General features: G+C 37.6%; 1 protein-coding gene across 1 annotated transcript in view; it reads left to right on the top strand.

Moving 5' to 3' along the window:
• The window catches only part of LOC137640084 (5-oxoprolinase), a 547,197-nt gene that overhangs the window by 86,824 nt on the left and 436,763 nt on the right, over nt 1–23,610 (top strand). The window contains exon 4 of the mRNA XM_068372538.1: nt 20,031–20,193. Within this exon, the coding sequence (XP_068228639.1) occupies nt 20,031–20,193 (163 nt within the window). The remainder of the gene's footprint in view (nt 1–20,030; nt 20,194–23,610) is intronic.

The following is a 23,610-nucleotide window of genomic DNA, read 5'->3' as shown; positions in this document are numbered from 1 at the left end:
ACTACTGAATAAAACAAACAGCTATGCAAAGGCATTGAAATCAAGAGGAAATATACCACAGGAGACATCAAACCCACGTAGTGCTGCCAGTAATTCCAGGAAAAGAAATACATCATCTAATGATAGTAAGGTTTTGCATGACAAGGTAAGCGTATTGCCTTCCAAGGCTTTGCCATTGTGTATTAAAACTGCGGCACTGCCCATTTCTATACAACCTTTATCCCCTATTACCAACAATAGTACTAACCTCTCTCAGGCCATGTCCTTGCCTGATTTGATGGAGGTTCCACATGAAACCAAGTTACCAAGTGCACCTGTAGTTGGGAAGGTGCAAAAACCTGGTAGACTTATGACATCAAATAAATATGTTTTGTCTGTTGATGTTTCTGATCAACCAGAAGACAGTTTAGATAAATTGGAAATTCAAGTTGAGGTCCACCATCCCCCTCAGCAATTGTATCAAAAGGTAAAGAAAAAAACAAACACAAAACCATATTTATCAAGACCTTCCCTAATAAAATCACTGGGAAATAGCATTATATAAAAAAAAACAATAGTTTTTTCTTCCATTTTGTAATGGACTTGTCAGGGTTTAAGGGGCAAATATGAAGAACTTCACGAGCATTCTCCTCCTTCTCATCGCGAATATATTAGCTATAGGGCACCATATGATCACGGAGTAGGGAGCCATGGCGGAAGTCTCATATAAGTTCGTCGAGATGTACCCCAAATAACTTTATCTATCTGTACACCTCTGCAGGCAGTGGTTGTACAGATTGATATTGGGAGAAAATATATAATCTGCTTGCTGTACTTGCCTCCAAATGAAAACATTGTATGATTATTTGATAGAGGTGATTCAACAGCTCCCTCAACCTTTTCTTTTAATTGGAGATTTGAATGGTAGACATCCTTTGTGGGGTGATGTTTTAGCAAACACCAGGGGCAATGTTATATCATCAATTGTGAAAAATGAGGATGTCGGACTCCTTAGTACAGGAGAGCCCACACACTGCCATGTTCAGACAGGTACCTTGTCATGCATTGACTTTTCAATTGCAAGCTCTAAGTGCCTTCTTGATTTCGATTGGAGGACATTAGATGATTGGCATTCTAGTGATCATGCACCAATCATTATAAACACCAACAAGGGTCCACATTTATAAAGATCTCTACGATGGAATCTTGATAAGGCAGACTGGCATAGAATTTGTAGGCTAAGTGAAATTGAAGGAAATGCAGAACAGTTTAAAAATATTGATGATGCCATAGCCCTTCATACAGTAGGAGTTAATTTAATTCCCAAAACAATAGGGTTATTCAAACGACGACCAGTCCCCTGGTGGTCTTCAGAACTAACTGCCCTGCACAGTGCCACAAGAAGGTCTTTAACTCGACTGCGCAGACACCGTACTGAGGAGAATTTGATTATATACAAGAAATGTAGAGCACAGTTCCATTGTGCCATGAAAGAAGCTAGGTGCCAGTCATGGGTGTCTTTTGTTTCCTTCATTAATAGTAGAACACCACTGACTTATGTATGGAGGAAAGTAAAAAAGATTGCAGGTGAATTCACCACCAATCCACCACCAGTGTTGAGGGTGAATGGTCAGTATGTGACAGGAGCAACTTGAGGTTAGCAATGCCCTGGCTGATCATTTCTCAAATGCATCATGCAAGTGTGAAGCATCTCCAGGTTACCAGTTTAGGAGCATTGAAGAAAATAAAATTTTAAATTTTTATACATCAAGGGAAGAGTTATACAATTTTCTTTTTACTGAAAGAGAATTTGACTCTGCGCTTGCTATGTGTAATGATACAGCCCCTGGACCCAATGGAATTCCATATGCAATGATTAAACATGTACCTGTTAATACCAAGTTATTCCTTTTAAGCATTAATATTAGAATATGGCATGATCATAGTTATCCAAGTGTTTGGGAACTAGCCATTATTTTAGCCTTTTTAAAACCCGGAAAGAATAAGTTTTTAGCTGCAAACTATCGACCAGTTGGATTGAAATCTTATGTAAGATCATGGAAAAGATGGCCAATGCAAAACTGATGTGGTACCTGGAAAAGAAGGGTATTTTATCACCCATCCCGTGTGGATTTAGGAAAATGCACTCAACGATTGATGTGTTGATACGATTTGAGTCCTATATTTGTGAAGCCTTTGCTTCCAAACAGCACCATGTAACAGTTTTTTTTTTTTTTTTTTGTTTTAGCTTGAAAAGGCATATGACACTGTATAGAGATATGGTATACTTAAAACCATTCATGGATTGGGATTAAGAGGAGAGCTACCACTGTTTGTTAAATCATTTCTTTCACATAGAGTTTTTCAAGTGAGAGTGGGGGTATCTCTGTCAGAGAGAAAATGACAGGAAGGAGGAGTTCCCCAGGGTAGTGTGCTGAGTAAGATGAGTCAAGAAAAAATGAAGAAAAGGTTCAATATTAAAAGTAAAGACAGACAGTTTTTGGTAGGACAGCAGGTATTGGTTTCCTTACTGATAAAGAGATTTGCCTAATAAACGCTCCAAGAAGAGGTCCATTGGCGAACGAAACTGTAGAGCATTTCTACATACACACAACTTTCAATTTTCCTCATGTAGACTACCATATATTGAGATATCTTCGTGTCGAGGAAGATTACATCATTTATATATATATATATATATATATATATATATATATATATATATGTATATATATATACAGTATATATATATATATGTATATACATACATATATATATATATACATATATATATATATATATATATATATATATATATATATATATATATATATATATATATATATACTCTGGTCACATGGTCAGGGAACCAAAAATGAATATATTTTACGGCTGGCAAGCTACACAACCTCTCGAGTTCCAAACTCACCTGTTTGTTTTTACTTAAATCTGTTATATTTGAATAATACCCGAACTCCGAGAAAATTATATAACTTCCAGATGGCAATACAAAAACATTGAATATCCAAAGGTATCTTAATTGCACTCAAAACAACACTGGGTAATTAATATTTGTGGATGATACTTTACTGGTTGCAGACTTGGAAGAGAAGCTTGGCCGATTAGTGACAGAATTTGAAAGGGTATGTGAGAGAAGGAAGTTGAGAGTTAATGTGGGTAAGCGTAAGATAAGTAAAGAATAGGCCAGACTATTCGGTTTATGTGTAGGCAAAGATAAAATGAACCATAGCCAGAGAGAAGGATCTAATGTATTACTGTCTGGCCAATCAAAAGATGCTGTAACTCTCTAGTGGTAGTATATCAACGGGTGGCGGGTGGCCTGGCCAACCTTCACTGGGGCCAGTGAAGGTAGGGGTAAAGAATAGAGGGTTGGGCATGAATGTAAAGAGAGTACTGTATGAGAAAGTGATTGTACCAACTGTGATGTATGGATCGGAGTCGTGGGGAATGAAAGTGACAGAGAGACAGAATTTGAATGTGTTTGAGATGAAATGTCTGAGGAGTATGGCTGGTGTATCTCGAGTAGATAGGGTTAGGAATGAAGTAGTGAAGGTGAGAACGGGTGTAAGAAATGAGTTAGCAGGTAGAGTGGATATAAATGTGTTGAGGTGGTTTGGCCATGTTGAGAGAATGGAAAATAGCTGTCTGCTAAGGAAGGTGATGAATGCAAAAGTTGTTGGAAGAAGTACAAGAGGAAGGCCAAGGTTTGGGTGGATGGATGGAGTGAAGAAACCTCTGGGTGATAAGAGGATAGATGTGAGAGAGGAAAGGGAGCGTGCTAGCAATAGGAATGAATGGAGAGCGATTGTGACGCAGTTCCGGTAGGCCCTGCTGCTTCCTGAGGTCACCTTGGATGACCGCGGAGGTAGCAGCAGTAGGGGATTCAGCGTTATAAAGCTTCATCTGTGGTGGATAACGGGGGAGGGTGGGCTGGGGTACCCTAGCAGTACCAGCTAAACTCTGTTGAGTCCCTTGTCACCCTGGGAGGAACGTAGATAGAAAACGTCCCCTTTTTTGTCATTTTGTTTGATGTCGGCTACCCCCCAAAACTAGGGGAACTGCCTTGGTATATGTGTGTGTATGTATTCAAAACAACCTCTTACTTTGATTCTTTAACAGGGAGACGCCAGAGTTCTGCAATAAACACTGGTGATCGAAATAATACACTCTTTACAAAAAGTTATATATTTTATTAAGATTACAACACTTTCATAGAATTTACATGAAAAAATAAGTCACTCGAAATATTAAGTTTGAACAAAACTTAAACTTGTGAAAATTATACAATCACTTGTTCCACTGGAAATTAGATTTTACACTTAATTGAAATAGTTGACCTTTAACACTCTAATGATTAAACTCTTATAGAAATTACATAAAGTAACTGATAAACTTGCTAGTTTTAGCTTACACGAAGTAACCAGATAGCGATACAAATATACTTCACGTTTCATTCTTGCGGAGGGCCAGTTTCAAAAATTTATATGACACCAGCATGCATAATGACACAATAAATTGAAATCATCTATAAACTCTTCTGTAACGTTTCAATACACTACACACGATGTATGTTGTATTTAAACTTATACACTTTGGAGAGGACACTCTCGAGGCACTTGAGAGTGAGAGGGTTAACTTTGGCTCTTTCACAGGACAGGCTGTTTTTCTTCTGCCCTACGCATCCATAGGGCCACATATTTATTGACTAAGTAACTTCTAAATTGTTATAGGTCAGAGATCTGGAAGGTTGGGGGCTCGCTTAGCGACGCCAGAGTTACCAATGATTACCTATAAGGTGCCTACCAACGCACCAGTGAGACGACTCTCTCAGCTAGCTCCACCCACCTTCGTCCTCAAATAATAAAGAATAGATAAAGACTAACGTTGCGGTTTTCGAGAACCTTCCAAAATATGTGGCAAATATAAGAATTGCGTATTTTCTCACAAACCTGACTCAATACCCCATGAAAACATAAATATTACATAAGCCCTCATTCATACCTCTTAGGGTCATATAGCACTCTCAAACAAATTACGTAAGACTTAAAATACAAGTACAGTGGTACCTCTACATATGAATTTAATCCGTTCCACAACCGACTTCGGGTGTCGAAAATGTTCGGATGTAGAAACGAATTTTCCCATAAGAATACATTGAAATAGGATTAATCCATGGTTGAGCCCAAAAACCTATGATAACTCCTTAATAAATTACTACACATAATTACACATGACAGTATGCACTCTAAATTAGATAATAGACATGTAAAAAAGAATAATTATCAAGAAATAATAAATAAGAAATGGGTTTTTAGCATCACTTTACCTTAGAAAGTCCAGCGCAGGTGTCGGTCTTGCTACGCAGAGAGGAGACGGACGGGCGACGAGGAGGTAGAGAGGGTGACTACGATAAACGTACACTACCGTAACTTATTCTAACTTACACTTAGTGAACTTTAACCTAACTTAGCTCATTTATTTTTTTTTATTTTTATATTTTATATTTTTTTTTTACATTTTCTTTTTTTCTTTTTGATGATTAATTTTAATCACTTTCACTCTCTACACTTAAAATTGATTGAATTTTTTTCTCTTCACTCTGCCGTTTTCTTTGAACCACTTCCTTCCTCTTCATCACGAGTTCGCTTCGTAGTTTTTTTTAAAGAAGCTATCGATAGAAAATTGCTTGGTACAGCTTTTCAGAATGTTTCGAAAATAAGTTTGGGAAACATCATCGAACTGCGCAACTACACGACAAACCTGCAATTTTTTTGGATGGTATTTGTCGATGAAGTTGACCACATTTTGATATTTTCCTAACACCTCTTTTATTTGCGCCGAACCTAACATGTTCTACCTCCTCGATCCCTTCCTTGTCATCACTCATGTGCTCAGACATAGCATGGAGTTCCTTGAGCTCCTCTGTAGTAAGTTCGTCGTGATGTTCTTTTGCAAATTCACTCACGCGGACGCCAAGCTCATGCTTTTCAATAATTCCTTGCTTTACTTCTAAAGAAAGCATTTCCTTATTCCTTTTCTCACCACTGCCACTTGCAAAACTAAGCCTTTTAGGACCCATGATTTACGTAAAATACCGTAAAAGGATGAATGTAAAAAATCATGATTAAAACACAGTTAATAGCAGAACGCACAGGGCACAACCACACGAAGCCGACGAGAACAAAGGAATGTCCCAAGCCACGCTAATTAAGGGTCCCTCCGAGGTAGAAATGCTGCCTTCTATCGGCGGAAATAAAAAATACATCCGGCGCTATGAGTACCATCTACGTGTACGGGTATTGTTTACTTCGGGTGTCGAAAAAAAATTCGGGTGTAGAGTAGGAACGTGTTCGAATTGTACTTCGCATGTCGAAAAATTCGGATACAACCGGTACGACGAAAATTGCTTACTTCGTGTGTCGAAATAAAATTCGGGTGTAGAGTCGAAAAATTGCTCGAATTTTACTTCGGATGTTGGAAAATTCGGATGTAGATACGTTCGTGTGTAGAGGTTCCACTGTATGTGAGATAAAGAGTTAATTCTTAAAAATAACGTAGATTTACATATACTGACTTGAATGAAGAATACAATGAAATTAACGATGAAAGTCTTACGTAATTTACATGCAAAACTTACACCTACATGAGAGGAAATCGCTTCAAGAGCTGGCTATTCACCTCTTAAATACACAAATGAAATACATAAATATAATGCCTGAATAGATTATTTACTCTTCACTAGACCAGCATCGTAAGATAGCTCCCTCCAAAAAATATTTATTCCAGGCCTGAATCCACCGATTCAGCCCAAGATAAATGATCTGCAACCACGTTGTTTTTATCTGATGTATGCTTTACATTAATACAATACAGTCGCAAACATAATGACCACTTAGTTAATCTTTGATTATTATTTTTCTTTTTATTAACAAAAGTTACAGGATTATGATCTAAATACACTGTAATCTCTTCGCTCTGTGGTCGATTCACATAGACCTCAAACTTGTTAACTTGTTTATCGATGCGACTGACGTTAGCAGTTCCTTTTCAACTGTCGAGTAGGCTCGCTGATGTTTTTCAGCATTGACGACATAAATCAAACAGGGTGAAGAATTCCTTTCTCTTCTTCTTGCAATGAGACAGCTCCAATCCCATTATCCGACGCATCCACTTGGATAAGGAATTTTTTTTGTCAAAATCAGGTGCTTGCAGTATCAGTTTCGAAGTTAATATGGCCTTTATCCTGTCAAAGAATTCCTGGCACTCGCTGGTCCATACAAATTTTTTCTTGGGGCTAGTCAAATCTGTCAAGGGAGCGACTACAGCCGAAAAGTTAGGGCAAAAACGTTAGTAGAGCCCTGCCATCACTAAAAAAAAACGTAATAGTTTCCTCATTGTGGGGGGTTGTGATGCTTTCCTTATTCCTTTGACGTTAACGGCTACCGGGACGATTGGTCCTCTTCTTACTTCAAATCTCAAGTACCGAACTGTTGCCTTTCCAAATTCGCTCTTCTCCAGGTTAATCGTTAGGTGTGCTCCTCGCAGCTTTTAAAATATCTTCTTCAAGATTCGGAGATGTTCTTCCCAGGTCGATGAATATACCACAGGATCGTCGAGATATACGTCTACTCCTATCGATCCTAGAAGATTATCTATCACTCGTTGAAAAGTAGCGGGAGTGTTCATTAGACCAAATGGCATGATGGTGTATGGATATGAGATAAAAGCTGATAACAATTTTGGGTTGTCGTCCAAAGGAATATGATAATAGCCTTTTAACAAGTCGATCTTGGAGATGAACCTTGCTTGTCCGATATTGTCGAGTACTGTAGTTGGTCGATGAGCGGCAATGGATGATTATCGGCCACACTGATCAAATTCAACTTTCGGTAATCTGTACACATTCTGAAAGATCCATTTGGTTTTTTCACGAAAAAGCATGGAGAACCATAAGGGCTAGAACATGGTTCAGCTAATCCGTTTTGTAACAAATACTCTACTTCTTTTCTAATGACTTATCGGTGATACGGCGACAGTCTATAAGCGCATTGTTTAATTGGTCTTTCCGTTGTTTTGAGGTGTATCTCATGCTTCGTCAAGTTAGTTTGTTTTGGGACGGCCGAGACAATTTCAGGGAACTTCTAATTATCGGTTTAATTCCCCTTGTTGCTCCTGGTTCATTGAGTTGATTTCTCTTCCAAGTTCCTAATGATAGACGAATTATTAATTTTGCTCACTGCCCCTACCTCCTATCTCTCTTTGTCTTCTGTGAATGGTATGGTCTGCGCCATACACACCTGTGAAGCTTCGGTCTCGTTTTCGCTTAAGTAGGGCTTCAGTAGGTTAACGTGTACTTTCCTTTGACTTTTCCTTCTTCCTGGGGTTTCGATAACGTAGGTCAGGTCACTGATCTCCAAAATCTGAATGGTCCTTGGAACTTGGTGAGTTGGAATCTCTTTATCAGTAAGGAAACCTATACCTGCTGTCCTACCAAAAACTGTCTGTCTTTACTTTTCATATTGAACCTTTTCTTCATTTTTTCTTGACTCTTCTTAAGGTTTTCTAGGGCAAATTTCCTTATCTTGCCAATCCTTTTCCTCAAATTCTTGTCACATTCTCCATCCATTTCCTCTCGGTCCTTCCATTTTTCGGCTAACATTTTAATCGGTCCTCGTACTTCTTCTCTAAATACCATTTCATTCGGGCTACATCCCATGCTTTCTGGTTTAAGCATTACGTACCTCAAATAACATCAACGGTAGTCCGATGTCCCATTCATTCCCCGTTTCGTTGCAGAACTTCGTCAACATACTTTTCAGAGTTTGATGAAACCTCACTAGTGCACCTTGGATCTCCGGATGACAAGCAGTTGTTAGTCGTTGTTTCACATCCAACAGTTTTATTACGCCCTGAAACAGTTTTGACGGGAAATTTGTTCCTCTGTCACTTTGAACGTTTCCTGAATACCAAACTTAGTGAAGAAGTCTCGTAACTTGTTGGCAATTATTTTGGCTCTGATGTTCGGACGGGTATGGCATCTGGGTATCTCGTCACTGGGCACATCAAAGTTAACATATATTTGTGACCTTTTTTCATCCTTGGTAAAGGTCCCACAATGTTGATTATTACCTTGCTGAAGGGCTCTCCTCGCCCTTCTATCAGGTGTAAGGAAGCTTTCTTAATGTACTTGTTTGGCTTTCCAGCCATCTGACATATGTGACATTCCCAGCAAAACTGGCTCATGTCCTTATACATACCCGGCCAGAAAAAATGTTTCATTATCCGTCGTCTTTCTTATCCCATATGTCATGTCTCGTGCGCTACGGCGATCACATGTCTTCTCAACGGTACAGGAAACAATATCAATATATCTCGGACTTACTTGGGAGTTCTCTTCTTGTGTACCATCAAGGGAATCTTCTTCTTCTGGAAACAAATCCTCCAAGTTCATCATTCCTTTGGTTTCTTTTTCTTCTTCAGCAGCCACTTTTTTCGTCATAAGCCTAGTCGTCACACAACTAGGAAACAGATACGGGTAGTCCTTCTCGAGTTCAGTTGTAGGACTATGCTTACGGCGCTCCACCAACCTCATTACCCAGAACGACTTCTACTCCTTCGACAGCCAGTGAATCCTTTAATGCAAAATCAAAATTACCTGTCACCAACTCGCATGACAGTTTCAAACGGTAAATAGGGGTAGCCTATTCACCTCCTATTCCCTTCAAAATAATCGAGTCTCCTGTGAGAGACTGTTCCACCAACGGGTGTACTCCTTGTGTCACTATACTGTGGTTACAGTACAACCTGTGTTGCGTAATATTTTGACCGGGGTTCGCTCACTCCCATCTATTGCTGCTAACATACCTTCATAAATATATGGTTTAAAGGCATCCACGCTGTTTGGGTTTGTCCTATTTGTCGTGTAAACGTTGGCTGGTTTACTTTCCTCTTAGTTCTTTCCCGATTGTTTCTTAGTCTCCTATTCTGTGAAGTCGAATTATCCTTAATTACTTGAGCGACTGCTTTCGGTTGGTTCGACCATCATTTTTTACTGATATGGCCTCCCTTGCCACACTTAAAACAGAAAATATTAACCTTCTGCACGTCTTTCATGATACTTGAAGGAGGACGATTCGACGATTGTTGCTGGGGTACTATCTCATTCTGCTTGTGAACAGTACCAGTGCTACTTCCTCTGTAACTATTGAACTTGTTCACATAGTTATTACTGAACTAGTTTCCATGGTTCGGCGAATACTGGACACTTGACCGGAATGACGGTTGAAACTTCATATCCGAGGAGGGTTCACGACTGATATTATAATCTTCACTCAGCGAAGCGGCTTTATCAAGTTTTTCACCTCTCTCTCAAGTATGTTCAAATATGTTCAGGAATTCTTCATAGATATTGTTATAGTACTATCAATTCTTCTAAATCGGCCATCTCCCTCATGTTAGCAGCCTCTGTCCATCTCTTAAAACATCGTCGTACCTTGTAAGTGTAATCCAGGAAAGTCATTCTCTCGTCCTTCCGCAAACTTCAGAGCCTTTCTTTATAATATTCAGGGGTCATATGATACACTTGCAGCACGCTCCTCTTCACCTCTTGATACTCCTTCCTCTGGTCCTGAGCTAAGGATAGATAAGCACTGCGACCTTTCCCAAAGAGTACATTCTGCAATGACAGAGACCATTTATCTTCTGGCCATTGCATCGTCGATGCTACTGTTTCAAAACGATCAAAGAACTCATCAGGATGAAATGATCGAAGAATTTATCAGGAGCGTCTTCTGTGAACTTTGGAATTAACCTCTAGGCATTCGTCACATTAAACACGGTATCGTTGATAGCATAGGTTGCCTTTGTCTACGTTGCCGACTTTGCACGGGCATTCAACAGCTCCAACTCCCTCGCATGTCGTGCAATCTCTCTTGCCTCTTCCTTCTTCTTTTCTTGTTCTCTTTTTCTTCAATTCTCCTCACACGTTTTGCGACTTCTCAGGCTACTTCTCTTTCTTCTTCTCATCTTGCTTCCATTTCCCTCTTCTGCCATCATCTTCAACTTGATCAAATTCTCCTCCTCTGAAATTCATGGAATATCAGCCTCTACATCCCTTTCTGCTTTTATGCCTTCAGTTTGTGGGTCAACTGGTCGTTGCTTCGCTACAAGTTCTTCAGCTTCCTCTAACATTTCACAAGCTGCAACAGTATCATCTTCCGACAATTTCCCCGAGTTCATTAACGCTTCTAAGGCTAGACACTTGATTTGGGCTTTAATCATTCAACTCGTTGCATGGCCACCACATACCATTAAGATAGAGAGTCACTGAACTTTAGTTACATTAGCTTCTGAAAATTCCTGAACATTTGGGTTTTTCAAAAACTTTTGGACAAGATCCTGTACTTTTACAAAAAAAAATTTACCTCTCCAAAAATATATCCTAATAATACACAGAATCCTATCAACACTAACCCAAGGGTCTGGGCACCAAAAATATATTATGGTCCCGTGGTCTTGGAACCAAAAATATATATTATATATTACGGCTGGCAAGCTACACAACTTCTCTAGTTCCAAACTCACCTGTTTGTTTTTACATAAATCTTTTATATATAAATAATACCTGAACTCTGAGAAAATTATATAACTCCCAGATGGCAATACATAAAAACACTGAATATCCAAAAGTCTTTCAAGTACACTCAGACATCACTGGGTAATTATTATTAAGAACTATTCAAAACAACCTCTTACTTCGATTCTTTAACAGGGATACGAGAGTTCTGAAAAAAACACTGGTAATCGAAATGATATACACTTTATAAAAATAGATATATTTTATAAAAGTTGAAAAGCTTTGAAAGAATTTACATAAAAAATAAATCACTTGAAATATTAATTCTGAACAAAACTTAGACTAAGACAAAAACAATTAATAATCAAGAAAATTATACAATAAGTTGTTTCACTGGAAATTAAATTTTGCACTAATATTTAATCTTGATACTTAATAAAAATAGTTTACCTTTAAAACTCTACTGATTTATCTCCTATAGAAATTACATAAATTAACTGATGAACTTGCTAGTTTTAGCTTACACGAAGTAACCAGATAGCGATACAAATATACTTCACGTTTCTTACTTGCACAGAGCCAGTTACAAAAATTTATATAACACCAGCATGCATAATGAGACAATAAATTGAAACCACCGTTAAAGTCTTCCGTAACGTTTCAACACACTACACACGATATATGTTGTATATAAACTTATACACTTAGGACACTCTCGAGGCACTTGAGAGAGAGGATTAACTTTGGCTCTTCCACAGGACAGGCTGTTTCTCCTCAGCCCTACGCATCCCTGGGGTACATATATATTGACTTAATAACTTCTAGATTGTTCTTGGTCAGAGATCTGGAAGGTTGGGGGCTGGCTTAGCGACGCCAGAGTTACCAACGGTTACCTATCAGGTGCCTATCAACGCACCAGCAAGACGACTCTCTCTAAGCTAGCTCCGCCCACCTTTGTCCTCAAATAATAAAAAAAAGATAAAGACTAACGTTGCTGTTTTCAAGAACCTTCCAAAATACGGGGCAAATATAAGAATAAAGGGGCCGGCCGGCTAATGACGATTTTTTATGACATGACTTTGAGATTCATACCACTTAATAAGGTGACTTAGGACATCTCCAAACTGCATAGGATTTTTGCCTCTGACCTTTGGTTTTGTGACACCAGGACAATTTATCCTGAGAATTAGTGTTTTTCAAATTCTATCTCCTCCTTTGATAATTATTAGTAAGATGTTTGATTACTACCCTATATAGACCAGATATAGACCTCCAATAATATTAATTTTTTTTTTTCTAAAAGTGATTATTCGGCCAGAAATGAATTTTTTTATTATGGTAAAAAAATAAACCCTAAAAATCGGGGAAAAATTAAAGAAAAAATATACAAAACAAAAATAGGAAAAAATGTCTTTATTTCATCGTTTTATAATGTATTTCTAATTCATATACCAAAGTTCAATGCTATATCTTTAAAACTAAGGGAGACTATTGAATTTGAAGGGCAATAAGTACTGTATAGTTTTGGGATACAGGCATTCAAAGTTTTTCTTTGTATTTTTACAAAGATAATATTAATAAATCATGATTATTATGAATCTTGTTCTTTTTTTGGTATTAATAAAAAAGTTATTTCATAATTTTAATCATTATTGAAGATCTTTTCGCTCAATATCTTGCTTCTTTTTTCTCCTGTGAGGCAAGGCTCTCTCTCTCTCTCTCTCTCTCTCTCTCTCTCTCTCTCTCTCTCTCTCTCTCTCTCTCTCTCTCTCTCTCAGTATTATCCTCTTTTAAACTCTTATTAGAGCGAATTTTCTTCTTCCTTATGTTAGCAAAATATGGAAATTATCTTTTCTTCTTTGAAATGATGAAATTCTTGCCGAATTAGTGAATGTCAGAGGGCGTTCAAAGTTTTTCTTTGTATTTTTGCAAAGATAATATCGATAAATCCTGATTATTATGAATTTTATGTTCTTTTTTGGATATTGATAAACAAAGACAAAGTTATTTACCATAATTTACTCATAAACGAAGATCCTTTTCCTCAATATCTGGTGTTTTTTGCTTGTGTCAGGCAAGGCCGTCACTTCTCCATCCACCTCTCTCTCTCTCTCTCTCTCTGTCTGTCTCTCTCTCTCTCTCTCTCTCTCTCTCTCTCTCTCTCTCTCTCTCTCTCTCTCTCTCTCTCTCTCTGCCAATGTTAACCCCTCTTCTGAACTCTTAATAGAGCAAATTTTCTTCTTCCTTATGTTAGCAAGATGTTGAAATTAACTTTTCCTCTTTGAAATGATAAAATTCTAGCCTAAAACGAGAAAAACAAACGTGAAAATTAGTGAATGTCGGAGGTCAAACTCAGGCATGTACACTCTGAGGTTTGTGGTGGGACTGAAGGGCGAAGGGTGTAATTTACCGTGTAATACATCGTTTGTGACTCGTAGAAGCTATACAGATGCCATTATTCACAATTTCTTTTCCATTAAAATGTAATGATTATCAAAATTTACAATAACAGAAGAAATACTGCATTTTCTTGTAGGGAACAATGTCTATAGTTTATTGAGTTACTTTTAATAATTACCCTGTAACTATGAAAGTAAGAGGATTTTTGACAAAATGGTTTGTATATGCATTCTCCATTGCGATACAAAGCTCAGTGAATTTTTTCAGGATTTTGTGTTTTTCTTACTATACCCCCTTAAGTATTTTCTCACAAACATGACACAATACCTCATGAAAACAAAAAATTACATAAGCCCTCATTCATACCTCATAGGGTCATATAACACTCTTAAACAGTTTACGCAAGACTTTGTAACAAAATACAGGTACATGAAATTAAAAGCTAATTCTTAAAAATAATGTAAATTTACATATACTGACTTGAATGATGAAATACAATCAAATTAACAACAAAAGTCTTACATAATTTACATACAAAACTTACACCTACATGAAAGGAACTCACCTTAAGAGCTGGCTATTTGCCTCTTAAATACACAAATGAAATACATGAATAAATTATTTACTTTACACTAGACCAGCTTTGTAAGAATATATATATATATATATATATATATATATATATATATATATATATATATATATAAATTTATATATATATATATATATATACATATATATATATATAAATTTATATATATATATATATGTATATGTGTGTGTGTGTATGTGTAAATGTATACAGTATGTGAATGTATATGTATATGTGTATGGATGTATGTATGTCTCCGTCCTCTATGTGAGGTGGAGTTGGGCAATGTCGAGGTTAAGTGAGGGATTTAGCTTCACTTTTATGCATACCTGGTCAAGTCGCATTGCTAAATTCTACGCTAGCACCGATTGGCCAGGCTGTCATCTATTAGGATCATGAGGTGTCAGTGTTTCCTCTAAACAGAGCACAAAAGGACACCCTGGATCAGTTTCCAACCAGTTGGTTTCAGGTACTTCACCCACCATGAGATGAGTCTCCTATGTAAAGAACCTAAGGTTTGTATCTAGTGTCGGAACAAACGAAATTTGGAATAATTTGTATTTTTCTTAACTACAGTATACAAACTTGAAGCTCTTTACACATACTAGTCCCACCAATACCTTCCCCCAGAAGTCCTGCTGCAATTGCGAAGTGATGATTGTTTACTAGTGCTTGTGTAACCGGGGTGGTTGGTCTACCCCCCTATAACCATCGGAGGATGATTACACCTCGCAAAACTTTAACTGCTGGTTTCAGCTCATCAAAATGATACTCATATGTAAAGAGCTTCAGGTTTTTATAGTTAGAAAAAATACAGCTCATTCCAAATTTGTCATTTTTGTCTTTATTTTTCTTTAAAGAAGTGAATGCTGGCAATTGGTTGCAATGGATGTGAGGCATGAGATTCATACTTATTGGAGAAAGGGTGGAAATTGCAATTGGTTTAAACCTGCTGTAGAAACATACTCTTGTGTGCTTCTTGTAGGTGGCATGAATATTCTCAGGTATTCCCATGTGTCGAGTGTAAACTGTGGCCTCCTGTGCAGTGGCAGGCATATGCCTTGAGGTTGAGGAATAAAGCTAAGCCTTCTCTGGGGTCAGTCCTGGCAGTGCCCAAGAAGACACCGAAGTCTTTGCTTCCTCTGTTCATTCATTGCGTGCATCTGCTACTGTTGCTCCTGCACATACGCCCCTGTCTGAGTTCCCAGGGAGTATGCATAAGGAGCAACGAGCCCTCGGAGCCAGCTCGACAGATTTTTCAGGTTCTTGTGGCATGTGGGGTTCCCCAGTATTAGCCGTACCACATTGAAGATTGGAGGCTCTTCTCCCGTTCCACTACAAGACCGCTGACGACGAGTTTAACCTAAGAAGAGCTTGAGCCTCTTTAAGTTTTTCAGGTAGGCCCTTTATGACTCTTTGAGGGAGCTGGAAGCTAAGGCTACCATTCCCCTTGTGTCCCTTTGTGACACGAGTACATTAGTGAAAGGTGTGGTCAATGTGTTCCCAGTGTTAGTGACTCCAGAGATGTTCTCAGTGGTGCCCCTCCCCCTTCTCAAAAGTACCTGATCATACTTGATGTTGGTAAGCTACAGTTCTGAGGTCCAGTTTTAGATCTAAAGAAGTATCTCCCCCAATCCTCCCTAACGAGTTAGAGGATGTGGGAATTTATACCAACCTATTGATCATCATACACTAGGTAGTATATTATTCCGGACTAATATCCCCTTTTAGAGAAGGGATCTCTCATTTGGTCACGTGCAAATCATGTTTTAGTTCCGTATCAAGATCTGGTACAAGTATAATGACTCCTTTTGAAAAAAATAGAACCAACTAGTTCAGTTCTAAGGGGAGGGACTTTTGACTCACCAATCAGTGATTCTCCCTATTTGAAATATAAAAGTTTGCATATGCATAGGATTGATTAAAAAATCTAAAAGATATTTTTATTTTTCCTCTCTATACAAACCTGAGTCCATCAAGATAAACTTCCCACCTTAACCACCCCTCTCAGTCCTGGGCCAAAAAGTCAAAAGTGCTGAATTTCCGACACATGGAGGGGCAGGGCTTCTTGCCCTCTCTCACCAACTGCCGTTAACTACCTTGATAAAGATTTCAAATGCCATTCCAGCTTGGGCTGAGAACCTATCCCTATTTAAAGAAATCATGTTTGTATAACAAGGAAAAATACAAATTACTCTAATTTTATTTATTTATTTATTTATTTATTTTTTTTTTTTTTGTGTCCTGAGCCTTTGTACAGATTTTTTTTTGTCGTGCTACTTCTAAGTTTACTAATTGTTCCTCATCTCTCCTCATCACTTATCCAAACCTATTCAATCTTATGAGTTCTTGGTCTTTTCGTAGCTTCTGGACACCATATCTCTCCTTTAAAATCTTGTTAACCATACTGTACTGTAGCTCCTTTTCCACTCCAGCCATGAATCTTAGAATTGTATCTGTACTCCAGCCATGAATATTAAAATTTTAAAGTTACTCTTAATAAAATATCTTCCATTTTCCTTGTTAGTGCCCATGTATCCACATAGAGTAGTACTTTACAGACCTGATACTCCTGTAAGATAATACATGGGCAAAGTTACTCTGTGACAAATGAATTGAGCACCTCAACTTATTTTACTGTACTTTGCTACTTAACAGCTAAATTAACATTATGGTTTTTGAGAAGGGGTGTGTTTTACTGATAAATCTGCTATTGAACATTATGTAAAATTCATGCTGGAACAAAAATTATATAGAATTACCAATGAAGGCCACACCCTGATGAGCTGAGGGTCTACTGGTGTTATGCTGAGAGTACATTTCACAAAAACATTTGAAAATTTTAATTGTATTTGAAGTGAACAAGATTGATACATTATAGCAAACAAATAAATAATACAATACAATAAACTAATCAATTAGGATTATGATACATTAGTCTTACACCATGAAGTTCAATCCAAAGGTCAGTGACATTGCCTTTTGTAGCTAAGGTAGAAATGGCTCCAGAATAAAAAAAAAAAATCCCAATAAGAAAAAACTAATCCTAGTTGATTGTATATAAAAACTAGAAGTAACTATATTTTCGTAGATGAGACAATCTTTAAATCTTCAAGAATTCCTATCAAATTAGAGGATTGTCTTATATATCTGTACTAAAAGGAGAACCTTAAATCCAGGGTCTTAGAGAATCCCCCATGGTGAAGGTGAATATTAGATGTAAAGCATACTCACGAAGTCTAGCCTAGCCCTTAATATTTTTCATTGGCGGTTTAGGCAGGGAAAGCTATATTAATATGAAGCCTAAATGAAATACTCAAAATTTATTAATGATAACAAAGTAATAGAAAAAAAAGATTATATTAATTCACCTACATACAACTTTCATCTACATATAAGCACCTGTATGTGCAATAGATAAAAATGTCTTGATAAGTGTACAACAGAATTAGAATTTATTAACAATTTTAAAAGTATTATATTAAATAGCAATAGCTGAAAGAATTGTTGATACACATCTAGGCAGGCTGTTCAGCTGAATGAAAACAACAATGGTAAGTAAGGGGATGAGGGTTATCTGGTCCTGAAACACATCTTGTTGTGAGGTAACACACTTACCTTTACTATATGAACCTGCTTGGTTTATTTTAATTACACTAACATAGATTATGGGTACTTTCTGTTCATAATGTACCGTACTGTACAGTTAATATATACAGTACCTGTACGTATAAAGAATATTGATACAGTACTGTACTGTTCTACTGATATTTTCTAAGTTTATAAATTATGATATAGAAATATTCTTCTAGAAGCATTTTTATTTGAAGCAAAGAGCTCTTCATACATTCCAAAAAGCTCTTTGCTTATGCTTTTGTCATATTGTTTCCAGTCCGTCTGATGTTGAGTCACCTTTAGCTTTGTCATCTGTGTTATCAAGAAAATACCAAAGATAGGAACAGAATGAAATTTTTTTTTTAGGCAAATCCCTATACAAGTTACTGGAACATTAAACCTAGTTTATAGACACCAGAAAATAGTTTTAATATTTCCAAATAAATTCTTGTAATCAGTAGAGCTAATGCTAACCTCAGCTCAGAAACAATTTTCTCAGAAAACACTAGGGAAACAACAAACGACAAGTAAAAAGACTCACTCCCGGAAATATTAATGATTTGTTAGGCATAGTACAGTAGTTAGTAAGTGATCTCTCAAAACCTAAAATGAAGATGAACATAAGGAAATGAAGGTAAGTAGAAGAAAGAATAAAATAAAGAGCTTAAAGCAATATGGCAGTAGTAAAAACAGAGTTGGGATTCTGTGCTTCTGTTAATAGAGTTGCAAATACAAAAGAGGGAGGAAATTACCTGCTGTGAATTTGAGGATACGGATGGCATATGTGTTTTTTTCCAGTGTCAGGATGTTCAAATATGAAGAATGTAGTCAATGAACAATGGGTTTGAGTTTGAAACAAATTTGTTTTTGGAGTTTCATTATAAGATATTTCATAGTCTTATATAAGTTAATGGGTATAAATGGACTTAAGTGGTATGTTCAAAGGTGTAGACTGCACTTTATATCCTAGTGTATGGTAAGTTATACTGTAGTAGGTAATATGTTTGTTTATATGTGAGGGACATTTGTAAAATTTTAAGAATCTTGATGCTGAGGATCTAAACTTTTTGGTCAAAAGACTAACTGCACCATCTACTCTCTTTGAATTGGATTAGTTAGTGTAAAGTCTATTTTGAAGTGCATTGTGTATCTTTAGCTTTATGAATTAGGACAATCAAAGTTTTTGTGTATGAATTTGAAAGCTAAGGGAGGCTATGGACTATAGCTAATTTTTCAGTACATCAAGTTATGTAATAGTTCAGTTAATCATGATTTAAGTAATTTAGCTAATTTCAAATGGGATACTTCAAATTTCTTGATAAACACAATTACAAAAGATTTTGAATACAGTATAAGGAAAAAAGGAAGTCATTGCATATTTGGACAGCTTCCAAGGGTAATTCATATGTTTATTTTGGAGAAAAAATTCAGACTAATTTGTATAACAGGTGTAATGGCTCAAACATTTGGCCAAAGTAGGCTTTTTAGGGCCTATCCAACAGCACAAAACAATAAAAAACACATTGTGTCATTCCTGACTGCTCATAATATTTTATGAGTTCATAGACAAATACTAATAATAGAGAAAATCAACCTAATTACTTCAAACCTAACAGCATATAAACCATCACTGGGAATAGTGACTGATTCCCTGTATGGAAGCTGACACCAAATATAACCTTAGAAATATAAATTTTTAACAGTTTATTAAGAAACTTTGTTTCTATTGTTAGTTACAAATTTAGAATATGCTTCACTTTTACACAAGTTAAATGTTAAAGCTCATCCACAAAAAGGCTGGGAATCTATGTAAAGTATGTACTTTAATTCATGTTTTATTTGTTGCAGGTACAAAAATCATGAAGACAAAGTGGGTGAAATTGCCCAAGAACTAGGTTTTAAACATGTGTCTCTCTCATCATCTGTTATTCCAATGGTTAAAGCTGTTCCTCGAGGGTTTACTGCTTGTTCAGATGCATATCTCACTCCTCACATAAAATCTTATTTGAAGGTAAAATATCCCACACATTTATAATGCTGTATGTTTGTAGGAAATATAGTTCAGTGTTTGTAAGAAGGCATTCATGTAATGGGAGCCTATTAATATTTATTTAGAGCTTTTACTTTGATCATACAAAGGAAATTAATATTGGAACAAAGTTTCTGTAGGAGTATCTGCTGTTATGTAGAGAACCTTTTTGCCCACTAAAAGAACCTTGGAGCCAAGAATTAGTTTATGTAAGACAGTATACCTCTAGATATAAAATTAATCCGTTCTGGAGTGGCTTTCGTATCATGATTTTTTCGGATAATGAGGGCAGTTTTACATGTAAATCGCCTTATTTTTACCAAGCTCTACAAAAAGACCACATTAAATTTTGTAATAAAGCTATACAGTACTGTACTAACCACAATGATATACAACCAAATACTCTACATTTGAATAATTCAATACCTAACCTAACCATTAATACCTGTAAATGAAGTAGTTATTAGAAATAATGCTATAATAAATGAAAAACAAAAATGTAAAACCTTGCCTTTCGAATGAGGCGATGTCCAAAAGCAAAAATGGCGTCAGCGGAGGAGGACAAATGGCAGAATACATTAACAAGTGGGAGAAAACATGAACACTTAATTTTATGAAACTCATTAACAAATGGCAGAAAACATGAACACTTCACTGTACAAAGCACGTTAACAATTGGAAGAAAACATTAGCAGTTAACTTTACGAGAAACTTTTAAAATTAAATTCCTTTTTTTTTTTTTTTTTTGCCTTTTTCTAATTCTTTTATTTTTCTACTTCACATTTTGTACTTTCTAAATTTCTTCAGTTTCTTCATCACTTCTACTTTTCAGTTTTTTCAGATCACTTTGAGCTTCACCTTGGCCTACTAAATGCCTCTTTAAAAGTTAATTATTCAAGGTAGCTTGGTTCTGCCTATTTTTTAAAATGTACTTGAAATGAGTCAGGCAAATGTCATTACATTGAGCAAGAACACAATGTATTTAAACCTTTTCGGGGGTGTTTCTTTTCTATGAACTCTGGCATTTCATAATAATGATATAGCATCTCCTTGATTTCTGCCGTTGTCGTAGTCGTAGATGTATCCTCCCCATTGCTGCTAAAGAATTGTTCCTGAACGACATTCACATGCGTGGTCTTCAACTCTTTCAGGTTGTCCGTCATAAGCTCCTCTTGGTGTTCCTTTAAAAGCTCATTAAGGTCACCCTCATCGATGTCCAGACCAGTGAACCTCCCGAGTGCAATGATTTCCTCAACTTTACGCGGAACAGGTTCCGGGTCGTCAGTAGTTTTGGCTTTGCCTTCACGTAAGCCTACGTTGAATCCCTCGAAGTTTCGTGAGGAGACGGCATCAGGTTATAGTTTCTTCCACAAAGAGTTCAAGGTGTGCCTCGAACCCTCCTGCCAAGCTTGATCTATGAGTTGGAGGCATATCACAATATCGAAATGCTCGTTCAAAATTTATGCAGGGTGAGGTTTGTGCTATTGGCGATTTTAAAATATCTCTAAGAGATATTTTTTTTATAGAATTACAGTATTTTGAAGTTCAAAATCACTTGCTGGTCCATGGGCTGGAGGAAAGGGGTGTTAGGTGGAAGGTAGAGCCCCTCGATAAAGGAATAGTCCAGAAGGATATCTTCCTCAAGGCCAGGAGGGTGGGCAGGGGCATTGGTCAACACCAGCAGACATTTCAGAGGTAGGCGAATCTCTTCCAAATATTTTTTTACAGTTGGACTGAAACAGAGGTTTACTCACTTGGCAAAGAACAGCTGCGTTACCCAGGCTTTTGGATTAGCCCTCCACATCACTGGAAGATTCTCCTTGAACAGCACTTGTGGGACTTGAAGGCTCGAATAGTCTCCTAATGGTACACCAGTAGGGGCTTAACATTACAATCCCCACTGGTGTTTGCACAGAGTGCAAGGGTAAGCCTGTCCTTCATAGGCTTATGCCTGGGCAGCTACTTCTCTTCCACTGTGATGTAGGTCTGATAAAGCATTTTTTTTTCCAAAAAAGCCCAATTTTGTCACTGTTGAAGACTTGCTGGGAACTTTAGCCTTCAGGTAGTCAAATTGTCGAATGTCTTAACAAAGGCTTCGGCCGCTTTCATGCCCAAGCTGGCAGCCTCCCCATGTTGCACCACCAAATGAATGTCAGACTGTCTTGAATTTTTTAAACCACCTGCGTGAAGAATTGAACACTGGGAGAGCCTGCTGCAATGTCCCTTTTCCTGTGTCGTCTTCGGCCTGAACACGCATGAGACGACTGTTCGAAACTAACTTCTCTAGAGAAGATAAGCGTCCCAGCAGCCTCTTTATTCGTTCCTCTGATGGAAAGATCTTGCCTAGTTTGGTCCTGATTCTCATTCCTAGGTATACCAAGTCTTGAGATGGTTGCAGATAGGACTTCTCGTAATTTACCGTGATCCCCAAATCTTGTGAAAATGTAAAAAGTGTGTCTCCGTGGAAGAGAAGGGACTTCCTCGAGTCTGTCAGAATCAGCCTGTTGTCTGGATAACAAAGTAGAAGAATGCTGTTCTTGTGTGCCCAAGTGGACACGGGTTATTACCTTCGTGAACGTGTGGTGCTGTGAACAGGCCAAACACAGCACTTTGAATTGGTATATCTTTCCTCCTAATGTGAATCTTAGGTACTTCCTTGAGGATGGATGGATGGGGAACTGGAAGTATGCATCCTTGAGGTCTAATCATATGAAGTCCTGAGGTTTGACAGCCTGTCTTCACCGTCTGGGCCGTCACTTTCTTGAACGGGGCCTGATGTACAAACTCGTTCAAGGCTGAGAGATTGATGACTGGTCTCCGGCCTCCAGATGCCTTTTCTACGAGAAATAGGCAACTGTAGAAGCCTAGGGACCTTTCCAGGATCTCTTTGAGAGCATTCTTCTCTAGCCTGGTGTGGATCTCGGCCTGAAGGGCCTGCTCGTTTGTGGATCTCTTCTCGTAGGAATCTGACATTGTTTGATGGAGAGTCAAAGGAGGATGAGAGTTCGTGAAAGGAATGATTTATCAGTCTCTTGATACAGAAACCGACCAAGACTCGGCTCTGTGGAACACCCACCTCTGTCCTCTGCTCTTCAAGCATCCACCTGGTGGAATGGGTTGCAGAATGCCTAGCAGAAACGTCCTCATCTGTTCCTCCTACCTCCTTAACCACTCCTTGAACCTCTAAGTCAAAAAGGCTGTTTGGGGGCTTGCGCTTACGCTGCCTGCTTTGTCTGGAATGTTTTCTACTTCGGTCCCTGAATGTCAGCCATAGAAGATCTCTGTGGTAGAAGTACTGCTGAATGGGAGCATGAGGTGATGGCCCTATGGAGAAGGGAGTTCTGACTTGCCTTCTTTCATATCTCTGCCACCGCTTCAATGTCCTCCACGTTGAACAGT

The sequence above is a fragment of the Palaemon carinicauda genome, chromosome 4, assembly GCF_036898095.1.
Source record: "Palaemon carinicauda isolate YSFRI2023 chromosome 4, ASM3689809v2, whole genome shotgun sequence".
Taxonomy (NCBI): Eukaryota; Metazoa; Arthropoda; class Malacostraca; order Decapoda; family Palaemonidae; genus Palaemon; species Palaemon carinicauda.
The sequence above is the reverse complement of the archived record's forward strand: the minus strand, read 5'-3'. Positions and strand labels throughout refer to the sequence as shown.